The sequence below is a fragment of the Anomalospiza imberbis genome, chromosome 5 (assembly GCF_031753505.1).
Source record: "Anomalospiza imberbis isolate Cuckoo-Finch-1a 21T00152 chromosome 5, ASM3175350v1, whole genome shotgun sequence".
NCBI lineage: Eukaryota > Metazoa > Chordata > Aves > Passeriformes > Viduidae > Anomalospiza > Anomalospiza imberbis.
In genome coordinates, this window is record NC_089685.1 from 3,931,118 (window position 1) to 3,944,259 (window position 13,142).

Sequence of the window (13,142 nt, forward strand, 5' to 3'; positions counted from 1 at the left end):
ATATGAAGAAAATTCAAGACTCCCAAAAAGTGATGACGTTCAAACAGATGTATTAGGATGGAGTGATGGGGATAGTTTTCCAGTACAAGATTCTAAGGGAACCTATGGTGGTCTCAGGATTAAATAACTGCTCCTAGATGAGATGAATCCTCATCAGTATGAACATATCACACAAATCCTGTTCTTCACCACACACCATCTCCCACTTCTCTGGTTCCCAGCCAGCACCAAGAGGCATTTTTCCAATACTCACTGTACTTGGTTTTGGTGTGGATGGAGCAGTTCTCAGGGCAGACTTCGGCCACCAGCACAGGGCTGAAGAGGTTGGGGCAGCACTCAAGCTTGGCACAGACCCTCCTGCAGAAATCTGCCACCTGGTCTGACGTCCGCACGATCTTCACGGTCGCCCTGTACGTCTTCCCCCTGTACCTAGGGAGGAGTACAGGACCCCACGTCACCCATCCAGGAAAATCCTGTGGTGCTGCAGACCAGACTCTCCTCTGCCAGGGAGAGATCCTCCCCAGGGACTTCTGGAAGAGTGTCTCTCTTGAGAATGCAGGCAGAACAAGTCTAATTTTTTTAGTGGCTCCATTTCAGATGGACTCAAGGAAGGAAAGGGTGAAATAAATTGAAGGTGTGGACATGATTTGGGAATGAATCTATGAGCACACTGGATATATCTGTAAATATGCCAAGGGTAGGAAAAAAATCTCAGTGGGCTTGGTGAGGATACTACACAGGACAGCAAGTCCTTATTGTGAACTAATGCAAAGGTTTTGGGAGAGGGATGCAGTCTTTCTTCATATATTGAGCCATGATCAGATGCTTATACACCTTGCAGAGCTTTCTGGCCACCACCCTGTGCCTGTACTAAACTCTCTAAGCCCCAGTCTACTTTTGGTTTTCTCCACTGCCGTCTTTCCTGCTCCCATATCATGTTCCAGCTCCCAACAATCCCCAAGACTCGTGGTGCCAGCTGTGGCTATCAGGACACTGTCACTGTGAAGAAGTATCCAGGTGAAACAACTATCTCTGCCACCCCGGGACCAGATGACTTCACCACTCTGAGACGTGGGCACTACAAAACCTGAGGAACTCATCAGGAGTCTCTGGAGTTATTTAACAGGGCTGCAGCAATGGGCCCTAAAACCTGATTCCTACAGGGAATGCTTGAAGCAGAAACCTGCAATGAAAGGTTTGTCTTAAATTTGCTACGCCACTGAAACATTTATTTCGGTGTTTCTTATGAAGTGTTTCTGAGCGATAAATGGCTGAGAAAGATACAGTTACATCCCTGCTGTACTACACTGTAGATGTGAACCCTGGAAAACCAATTATCCCTGTAATTTATTAAACAGCAGCAGCAAGCTGTTGTAAACAGTGAGATAAGGTTTTTAAAACACCTCTTACGCATCCTGAGGAATGCAACATGAGAAACAACTGCACCAGAGCCCGGTGCTGGCACTACAAATGTGCTCAGAGGAGGGAAAAGTAACACATAACGAAAGAAAAAGAGGGAACAACAGTGGAAGAAAGATTACTGGATGGGAGGAAAGGAAAGACAAAGATACAGTCACCAGGAAAAATGAAACAAAGCATTTGTCAGTGTATTAAGATCTGCAGGTTCCTAGCAGCTGCTGATAGATATGGGAGAGGAAGAGGAGGTGGTGAAATAAAGATGTGACCAGAGAGTTAAAACATTCAGACAGCTGTTTCTGAGCAAAGGGATGTGGGAAAAGGTTTGAAACTGTGGCACATGAAGTGTTGTAAAGGGGAAACCCAAGTGAAACCTGGGTCTGAGAACAGCCCAGTCCAACCATCCTCAGGTTGCAATCCAAATTATCACCTCAGCATAAAACCTGAAGGAGCATTCCTGCAAGGTGCCAGGCTCTGATACCCCTTTTGGTGCCAAGACAATCCTGGATGCATTCACCTGAATGCATGAATGACTTAATGAGCCAAATTTTCACACACCCTTGAAGACCTGGACAGATGAAGTAAAAGGGAAAAGTGCTCCTTTCAGGTACAGAGCACTGTTATGATCCCAGCTTCCCTATGAAACAGCTGCAAAGGCAGGCTGGCTGAGCAGGGTTTGGCAATACCTAATACCAAAACCACTAAATGCCACAGGCATTTAAATGCATCTACTTATAGAAGTTTTATATTTCTTTTCAATGTGTTTGAAAAGACTCCGGCACTTATTACTTCTCCAGGAGGCATTAAGTTTAACGACAGCCTGGATGGTTTGGTCAGTGAGTCTGCTCTCAGAGACAGGCTGCAGGATTTCACTGTGCTGCTTTCACCTGGACCCAAAGAACTCTGCTTGGACTAAACCAGCACTTCCAGACAAGCACCAGCCTCGAGGGTCTCCACACTGGAAGAATCATGGCACAGGGAGCACCTGTACCTACACCTCATTTTATGTCTGGATGCAACTGAATTTAACTCACATTTATTTGTCCTTGTTCTGACTTTCACCACTAGGATGAAAAGACTGCATCTGGTTTTGTTTCCCTGCAAAAGCACTCTAATCAAATTGCCTCTTGATCTTCTTTCTTATAAGCTAAGAAAGCTGCCTGATGGGTATTATTCAAGGATGGCTGACTTTTTCTAACTGTGTGCTTCCTATTGTGTTTGGCTGCCCAGGAAGGACCCATTGTACTACAGTGCCTGCTGAAAGGAAAAGATGAAACTAGGAAAATGAACAACTGACTGATTTCATCATCTGCTTTGAATGCAACACACATTTTAATTAACAGAGAGGATGGCAAAATGGAGATCTCCATGACTGCAGCAATCAGTCTCAATAACCCAAGGTGTTAGTACTGGCCACAGCAATATTTTTTACATCATTTTGGTCTTGGCAGCACCGCTTTCAACTATAAACCAAGTTCTACTAATATTTTCCATATTCCTCACACACTAAAGATTTTTAACACAGGCACCACCAAATGTAATCTGAGCTGTTTCTAGGACAGCCATGTGGAAGGAGCTCCTTTGTCAGAAAACCATTTCCATTAGCATCTCTCAAGAAGTCACCAGCTACTGATGCTCCTATTTATGTTTTTATATCAGGGCTCCTATCTTCTCAATCACGTGCAAGCAGCAAGTATCTGCATGCACAGCACGGCAGTATTGGAGACTTGGAAAATTGCTATGTCAAGGATAGTATTTTTGGTTTTCTTAGAAATCACTGTTCTTTTTTAAAAAAACAGATTTTTCAGCTAAAACCAAAAGAATTTTTCTTTCCTCTTCCCCCTTCTCTGCCCTCAGATCTCAAACTCAGAGAAAACCTTAAGGCTGGAACTATTTCCATGAAAAATAACTTGCTGATCCATGAGCAAAATATTAAATGAACAGCGCTTTGCAATAGAATTCTTCTGCTGAAGCGCCTTAAAATAGATTAGAGGTTCATGAGAACACAGTGCCTTCCAGAAGCTCCAGTTAGGGACTGCTGTGTGATGACACTGAAAGTCTTGTGCTGAAAAACTTCAGACAGCAAGAACATTGAGAACTTCATATTCAGAAGTCCCATTCTAAGGCGTTCCAACATTTCTTGAGACTAATTTGAACAACTGAGTAGATAAAAGTCTCAACATCCTTTCTGGGGACTGAAAACTCCTTTTGTCTGTCTACCTTAATGTCTGCCAAACATAAGAAGTTAACTTCCTTCAAAGCTATATAATCAGTGGCATTTTGTACTCTTGAACACAGGATTCAGGAAGGGCACTGGAATGCTCTGGTTGTAAGGCCTTATCTCATTAATTCTGCTGATTACAGAAAAAAAAAGGTTTAAGTCATTCCACTGATCCTGGTTTGGAAAGCCTTGCTCAAAATGAACACAAATTAATGTCCACTTTTTCTTCTTCAACGCCAAACCAGTTACCTCATCACATCAGGCACAACTCGCCCTTTGCTTCTTGCCAGTCCCCTACTGGTTCTGCATGTTCTCAAAAATGCCTTCCAAGAGGACCTGGCTAATAACCTTTCCAGGAAAGTTAAGCTGACAGCCTGTAGTTACTTGGATCCTCCTTCTTGCCCTTCCTAAGGAGGGGTGTGATAACTGCCTTTTTCCAAAAATTAGGATCCTTCCCTCATCCTCATCAGCTTCCAAACACGCCAGCAAGCGGCCTTGCAAAGACATTGGCCAGTTCTCCCAAGAAGAGCTGGGTGCATCCCAACTGCTCCCATGCACTCGTGCACATCCAGTGTTTTTAGATTCCTTTCCACCTACTGTGGGTAACACTTCTCTCCCTCAAACAGGATCAGGGCCCTGGGAAGCCTGAGAGCAAACCCTCACTAGCAAAGGCTGAGGCAAAGAACATTTCAAACACCTCACCCTCACTTATCACAAGTTAAAGGCACTCTTCTACAAAGCAGCTGCAGTGAAAAGGCTTTCTTTGAAATGCAGCCTCATAAATAAGCAATGATGTCTGGCATAGGGGTAAATATTCCTGGAGTTTAGCTACTGGATTTGAGCAGCTCTCAGGATTTCATGTAATGAAGGTGTCCAGGAATACTCATCTTTATTGTTTTGATAAACTGGGCTTCATACAAAACCCAGGAGACAACCTTCTGCACACACTGCTTTTGTTTACATCCAAAGTCCTGCAAAAATGGGTAAATCCAAACAGCCCCATTATCAGCCCTCAGAAATGAAAACCCTTGAAAAGCATGAAGTCCCTTAAGCATTTTATGTAAAACTGGGAAGGCAAATCAAGATGTAGGCACTGCACTTAAGAGCATCAAAACTATACGGGTTGAATGCCGACAGCTTCAACTGGCCCTCACGGGAACCCAGGAGGATCAAGCCTGACATTTCTAACTCATCATCACCAATAAATCAGGTTTGACTCTTCTCACACGGAGCCAGCAGCGCTGATGGGAAACAGCTGCCATCACACACTGCAAACACATCTCTCTGGACAATCTTAATTGTTTTATCTTTGTTGCAAGGTGAGTGTAATTGATTCCACAGTGGTCTCTCATGACAGCAGAGTGAACTAAACGCAGGCCACCCCAGGACCGAGATAATGCATTCCTGGCAGTGCCAAACCTTGCATTTGGGACAGTGGGAAAAGAAGCTTTCTCTTCACCAATCCCTTTGCTCTACCCTACTGCAGGCACTGCAAACAAACAGCACTGCCAAGATCCAAGGAGGTGCCAGTTCACATCAGAAAGAAGGTGACACGATGTGTCCCATCACAGCTGGCTCTGGAGCTGCCATCCTTAGCAACAGGCACCATCCAGAGCCCACGGAGCTGGAAGTTGCTCATTGCAGGTCTCTGTTGCTCATTACACATCCTTGTTTAAGATTCTGGAGCACTGTCACACCTGGTGGAAGGTGTCATGTGCTGTTTCTATGTTCCACAGTATCTGGTTTCATGACTGTGTTTTCTTTTTTGCTCCTGAACAATCAAATCCAATCAAAAGTTCTGTATGGAGCAACTCAAGCAAACTAAAAAGGAAAAAAGAAGTCCTAGGGTAGCCAGACAGTCTTGGGGCATGTCAACCCTCTGCCATGCACTCAAGTCCTCAAATTACCCACAGACAAGCTGGCACCACCACCAAGCACTGCTCAGTCACAGAAGCCAGAGAGCTGCAGGAAGCAGGCGCTGTCCAGCCCATGAGCTTTGTCTCCTCAGGAGTCAGCGGGCAATGCCACGCTGGAGGAGAAGTGATGCTCTCAGAAGGCACTTCAAAACTTGCTGTCAGGGCTCTGAGCCTGAGATGATCCATTCTGTGGCTTAACAAAATTGAAAGATGCTGCCTGACTCCCTGATGAGGTGGATCCCCGCCGGGGCAGCCAGCACACAGGAACGCAAACATGGATGGTGACTGGGGGGGCAATGTAAAATACTATCATGGATCGTCAGTTAAACATCTTCCAGGCTGTCTCCCATTAGAAATATGGATTGCAGCAGCCTTAAGAAATAGGTATTTCTGCTTTTGCACAAGGCAGATCCCCACACTCAAAGGGGAAACCCCAACAAAATCCTACTCACGATACTGCTAATAGGAAAACTGCCTGTAAGCTCAGCTCTTTGCAGGAGAGGGTGTTAAGTAATATAGGGCCTTACAACTTGATTTCACAACTGCTAAGTACCTGTAGGAGTGAATTATCTGATATTTGTAGCACAAGATGTGGGATCCTGGAATCAATGAAAATCAGGTCATGGACAAAGACCTGTTTTAAATGAAAATCTGCATGCAACAAGTTGACTTTTAGACTTCCATCCACAACAAACACAAAAGCCTGACATTCTACATGGGTGAAAGCAGCAAATTAAAAACAGGATGTTTCTAGTAGATTTTCATTTCAGTTTGCAGTCCTCCTTCAGGAAAGCAGTTTAAGTGTACACAGAGTAAAAGTTTTTCAACTCCCTCCCTCAACCATGAACTCTCTGCAGTATCTGCATGGGCAAAGATCAAATACAGTAGCCATCAACAGTGCTGTGTTTGGCAGCTATTCATATCAAATAACCAAGAGAAAATTGCTTTTCTTTGAAAAGGACTTACAGAGTTCAGTACAAAGGGTGAGATTCACTGCATTTAACTGCAGTACTTAAAAAGTCAAGGTGACCATTAGTCAACAAAGAAAGCTTTCTTCAAAGAAGTATTTATTGAGATCCATTTTCAAGTGGGAAGAATTATTCTTCAGGACTCCGGAGAGAGCTTAGGTGAGACTCCCCTCTTTCAGAGCGGCAACAATTGTTGAAATACATCCTAGCTATAGTGGCCATTACAATAAAGAAGACATAAACAGGTAGATTTTAATGCTGGAAGGAGGAATTAGGTATTCTGTGGTGCTGTTTAGAAGAGAATTGAAGAACATATTCTAGAAAGGCATCAAATCTTGACCTGAATCTCTGATCTGTTACTACGTTGCCCTAATCACACTCCTGCTAAAAAATGTGTCCCTGCTAATTTGTTTGAGCTTTTTTTGGTACCATTCATTCTCACCATTTTTTTCTGCATTAGCCCGACAGGCGCTAATTTAAAAGCAGCCATACTTCTCCATTTAGAAAGTCACGAATTGAGTTCATTCAGTAATAGCCAAGCTTATAAGAACAGCTTATCATAAAACTCAGGACTTGACTTCATCAAAAACTGGATGGCTGCTTGGAGAAAGACAATAGAAATGAAGTGTTCAGGTGAATATTTCATTTCTGAAGTTGCTATGGAATGAGTCAAATAAATAATTCAATGAAGCAAAACGATAATTAGAAAAGTAAAACACTCACAATAGAAAAAACCCCTTCTCTTATCTTTTTTTTTTTTTTTCCCGCTAGTCAGTTCCCTTTCTGAAACCTCCCAAATAGAAGAACACACATTGAAGACTTACTTTGCTTTAAGTGTTTCCTCCTGGAAATTCCACTGAGGGTCTTCCACAAGCTGTAGTTCTCGTAAAACACTCCCTGGCTTGTAAGCTGCATTGATCACCATGCTGAGAACCTATGGGGAGATAAAACCAACAACAATGATGGGTTTAAAAGTAGTCCTTGACCACACTGAATACGGTGCCAGGTGCTGCACAGGCAGGAGCAGCTTGCAGGTGCTTGTTTCTGTCCTGGTTGCACAGGTTAAGTGCTGGATGAAAGGAGGAGGGGTCACAGAATGGATCACAGATGCCATATTATAGATAATACCTGAGTTTGAAAAGGTAACTGCATTAAATGCTGCTGTTTAACCCCAAAAATCTGATAACCAATGATTCTGTCTTTGTGACAGACCCTCTCACCCAAAGCAGATTCCACAGACTGCACCCATCCATCATGGACCAGTTTAATAAAAAAATGAAAACAGAAATAGTTCTGAAGGCACAACCAGGTACAGGTCACGTGCATCACCACGCAGTGAACACTGAAGAGGAAATTCACACATTTGAGGTCAGCACTGTGCTTAAGAGCCTGAGAGCTGTGTGCCTTGACTGTATCAACAGAATAGTAATGAAGTCTCCACAAAAAGAATTTGCAGGAGGTGTGCCTGGAACCCAGTGTGCGTCCACTCTGTACAAGAGAACACATGTGCCAATCCTTTTAATCCAAAGTCACTGAGAATAAAAATGATTCCTGCTATTGGCTCAGGAAATCCAAGCTTTAATAGCCTACACTTGGTGTAGGGAGATAAACACAAGGAAAACAAATCTCTTAACAGCACCAGACCGTGTGTTTGAACACTCTGCATTGTATGCACACGAATGATCCCACAGTGAATCTGGATTGGTTTTCATCTAATTTAGCTCGTTACCTAACGCCTGTTCTTAATTCCTTGGGGGCCTGCAAATGATTTCAGTATGATGAACATGAAGTTTATCCAGCAACCATGAAGAGAGTTCATCAGAAATGAAAAAATAATTAGGTCATACTGCAGTGACCAGTGTGTTTATGTTTGTTTGGTGGGTTTTTTCTGGGTTGGCTTTTTTTTCCCCCTCTAAATCCAGCAAGCTGAGGATTTGCTAGCATTTTAAAAAACCTACAGGATTAATCATTTTCAGGCGAGGGCTTCACTTAATGCTGCAGAGCACTCTGTAAAATGGCACTGGCTGGAGTTGCTTGGATAGGTTATTTACTAGAAGCAAAATTTAATTTATCATTGGGCCCTTGGAAACATAACTCAAACCGCTCTTCAAAAAAGTCAAATTAGAGACACCAAACACTGTCAGAGGGTAGATTTAGACTGGATATGAGGAAGAAATTCTTCCCTGTGAGGGTGGTGAGGTCCTGGCACAGGTTGCTCAGAGAAGCTGTGGCTGCCCCTGGATCCCTGGAAGTGTCCAAGGCCAGGCTGGATGGGGCTTGGGATAGTGGAAGGTGTCCCTGCCCATGGCAGGGGATCTTTATGGTCCCATAGAACCCGAACCATTTTAAATTGCTATGAAAAGACAGTTTCTGAGTGAGCCCTTCCAGCTGCTCACCCACATTTTCTCTTGCTGGTCTTTCCCCACAGAAACTGAGGGGCACTGGCCTCTGACAGCTGATGTCAGGAAGCCAAAAGTAGGTTTTCAAAAACATCAAGTGCCTGGGGAGCTGCCACACACATTCACAGCTCATCAGGTGCCTTGATCAGCAAATCCAGGGAGTTATTTAACCCCTCTGCAGGAGTTTGGGAAAGCTCTCCTTAAGCACACTTCTACACCCACCTTGCTGGCTGGTGGGACATCTGGGGCAGAAAGCTGACCAATTTCCATCAACAGTGCTGACCTGCCCCCTCACCAGTGTAATGGTGCTCGTATGAGCTGTCAGAATAGCTGGGAAATGAGCAGGAAAAGAAAACCCAACCCTGCAATACCAGTGTGGCCCTGTCTGGGCGTTCTCCCAGACACCTAATCAACTCCAGCCTTGCACAGACACCCACAGTGCCAGGATTTTTCTCAAAGCTGGCTTGTCACCAGCAGGACTCTGTAAACTTCTAAACTCAGTTCAAAAAATGAGTGTTTTGTAAGAACAATTATTTCCTTTTCAGGAAAGGAAAAAAAAATAAAACCTCTGGCTTTTACTCTTCTTGTATCTCAAGTGAGTCACTGGGTTTGGCATTTTACCCTACAGCAAAGGTCCCTCATCACAGTAAAGGTGGTACCTTCTAGCAACAGTATCACTTCATATTGCACTCTATTAAATGCAAACAAACAGAATTCTGGAAAAAAAAATTAACTGTGATTTAAACAAAACCAGTAAAGAAACCTAGACCAGTTTCCAACTTTCTCTGGAGATGGAAAATTACATCAACCATCTCAGACCAGTCAAATTTCCTTTGGCTGGAGCATGACCAGTTGGAGATTTTGGTGGTTTAATTTCAGCCCTCTGCATCAGAAATGGTTTGGGTGCAGCCACCTGTGCCTTGGAGCACAGGGGGGGATTAGGCAAGCTCAGCCTTTGCTGTTTCTCGTCAGAGAGGTTTTATTTTGATGCTGCTGACCTTTGGATTTTCAGAGCTGAGTGAGCTGGAGTCACACCAGTGAAGAACATCACAAGCCTCTGCCCCACCTCACAAGCACCTGATATTCATGAAGTTCTCCATGTCATGTATTTTCATGTGCACAGGGGCTCTCTTTTGAGTATATCTGGTGTGCCTGGTGCCACTGGGCAGTTCATCACTTTTCTTCCCATCACAACTCTTTGTTGTTCACACATTTCCCATCTCCATCCCCCTTGAAAGAGTCTCAAGTTTTGAGATGGTTGAAGTTTTCTTAGGAAAACTCCTAACTTCCTTCCTAACTTTCACTGTCAAGGTACAGCTAAAATACAATCACAACTTTTTTCTCCTGTTTAAGACCTCAATGATCAGCATTCTTATGAGGAAAAAGTCAATTTCCCTCCTCTATCTGAGATATAATCCACACTCCTACCTAACAAGAGATGCTAAATCCCAGGGTGGCCTCAAAGCAGGGCAGTGAAGTTATTTTTTTTTAACTTGGAATACTGATGTGTCTGGGGGACAGAGAGAGGAGAGCAGAAGAGTGATCTGGGATTCTTTTGTTAAATGATCAAGGATCTAAAAGGCATCTTTTGTCATAGTCCATTTTCTTTTTAAATAGAGAAAGAGCAAAGTGTCTTAAAAATAGTAAGAGCAGTAAGCAATGAAGCTAATTAATCTTTACTGCATATTTCTCTAATATATGGGGGGTTATAGATCATCTGGAGTCTTAAGAAGACACCTTGTTTTATTTAACAATGATGCTGAGGAGTTCTTGGCATATATGAAGAACTGTTTGTGCTTCTTAGATATACTGACCCCAGAACTAAAACTAAAGCTGACAATGTACTTATTTTAATTTAACTTCAAGTCAGCCTTTATTATACAGAACAGCTACCTTACAGTCACCACTTTTCAGCTCAGGTGCAATGGCTGGATGAGAGTAGCTGATGTCTCCATTGTATCTGGCTCCAGGTTTCAACTTGTTTTCCAAGAAAATACCTCAGAAATGAGACAAACTTTGCAGCTGATGTCAAACAACAGGCACTGCCACCTCACTTGCCTCTTCCAGTGAAAGAAACCACAATAAACCAGTGGTCCCAGCAAAAAACTTGTGCTGGCACTGGGAATAATGAACAGCAAGGCTGTAAAAGTAAGTTTGGTATTAAACTACACAAGAGTTACTTGCAACTCACCTAAGACTCTGGGATTCAAGGGTACACACACAGGATGATGCTTCACTGCATCAGTGGTGGAGGTAAGGACAAGACCTTGGGTGGAAAGGGCTGAGGAACATTAGGAACTTCAATTGTGTTGCAATTTTTTACCTCCATCCTGGCCATGGCTCTCTGTGCTGCTGGCACGTCTCTCATCTCAGCAACAGCTACCAGGAATCAGGTACAGCAACACCCTGAATGTTTTCTTTTCACCCTTTCCAGAATTTGGATCCCGTGGCCAGAATGAGCTTCAGTTTATGGCCATAATAAGCTTGAATTTTTTCTGCAAAGTAACACAGACCAACGCTGGGCCACTGCCATTGTCCTGCTCCTTGGGAAGTTGTTTATGTCTCCAAAACGAGATGCCCATGTCTCCATGACACTGCTGTTTGCTCCTGTGTTGATGGCAACCCACACTGATGTCACTTCCAACCAACATGTTTCAAAAACATCACCTCTCCCATCAAAACCCACAATGCAAAACCTGCCCCTTCTTCCTGGCCGGCAGTTTGCCTCATGGAAACCACTCCAGGACAATTTTAGGTGCATTGTTTGCAAATTCTGGGTCTGGCAAGCCATGACTCATACTTTCCTCTGAAATCCCCCCAAAAGAGAGCTGGGCCATACCTCCTTGAGGACCAGCACACACTTGCCAGGCCCCACAGACTGAGGTAGCTCTGCGATCCTGCCTTTGTTTAAGTATGGACCTGAGAAGCAGCGGTGGTTGATGTACAGCTGGGGGCAGCAGTATCTCCCATTGATGGTGCCTGCAAGGAGAAAGCAGCACTTTTATACCATAACTCGAGGGCCCTTCTTTATTATTATCATCATTTTAATTGAAGGGATGGGACTACAGTTGGGTTATAAATTATTTGTTGTTTAAATAAAGATTAGTCTTAGAGGCTGTGAGATTTAAGAGAGTAAGTAGTCGGCTATAGCTCAAAATGGTCACAAGTTTTTCATTACAAGATAATATATAACTTTCTAATCTAATGGGTAGTTGCCACAAAGGTTATTTTGTTTTTCTAACGTATCACCTTTACTTACTTGTACTGTAATGTGTATACTTTTATCTAATGGGTCACTATCACATATGCTTTTATCATAACTTCTAAAGTATTAGCTTATTCTATACAATTACACCCTTATTTTATAAACCCTTCAGTATCTTATCAATACAGTTTCTCACTTAAAGCATATTCTTACTTATAACTACAGAAATCTAAGTTTATGGTTTTTCTGTTTAATGTCCGTGTACTTTTTTTTAACATTAATTCAAGTATTTCCAAGGCTGCAAATTAAACCTTCCTGTGTCTGTTGAAAGTTTCTGTTTTTCTATTTTCCACACTTCTTCCTCCTAGATGTGGGAGGAAGGGGAGGAGAATAAAGGAGGCACAAAATTCCACCCTGGGATAGAAGGTAGGGAAGCCTCTGCTATTCAAATCTGTCCAGCATGGGAAAAGGAAGTGTTTTTAATAGTGACTGACTTGGCTGCACACCCTGCTGAAAGGAGGACTGGGAAAGGGGCTAATCCATGACAGGAGCCGGGGCTCTCCCAGAACTCACACTGCAGGGGGACACGAGCAACTCACTGCAACCTGCCAGGAGGGGATGGACGAGCTGAGCCTCAGACAGGGACTCAGCTCAGGGAGAACATTCTCCCAGTGAACAGCCTTAGAAACCCCTCTTCAGCTCCTTCCAAACCCACAAGTCCTGCAGTGCCATTCCCTGACCCAGCACGGGTCTTCAGAGCAGTTTTCCTTGTCTGGGTCAATTACTCTGGGCTCCTTTGCAGACCATGGAGAGAAATGGGAACTTCTAGATGTGATTCACATGCCTTCCAACTGGCTATCCACTTTTTTTGGTTATCATACCTTAAAAGACCCTGATTTTCCCCATTTTACTTTAATGGGATGTTGCCTGCAATGCCAACATGTGTCCCACAGCCTGCTGAAATAAAGTGAATTAAATCCCATCCCTGCTGCTGGGTTTACACCATTAATTGGATGA

General features: G+C 43.5%; 1 protein-coding gene across 4 annotated transcripts in view; it reads right to left on the reverse strand.

Moving 5' to 3' along the window:
* SFMBT2 (Scm like with four mbt domains 2) overlaps positions 1–13,142 on the reverse strand; it is a 106,506-nt gene that overhangs the window by 11,838 nt on the left and 81,526 nt on the right. For all 4 annotated transcript variants that reach the window (XM_068189430.1, XM_068189429.1, XM_068189431.1 and 1 more), the window contains 3 exons: positions 11,760–11,899; positions 7,346–7,455; positions 254–429 (listed from right to left, as the gene is read on the reverse strand). In XM_068189430.1, the coding sequence (XP_068045531.1) occupies positions 254–429; positions 7,346–7,455; positions 11,760–11,899 (426 nt within the window). The remainder of the gene's footprint in view (positions 1–253; positions 430–7,345; positions 7,456–11,759; positions 11,900–13,142) is intronic.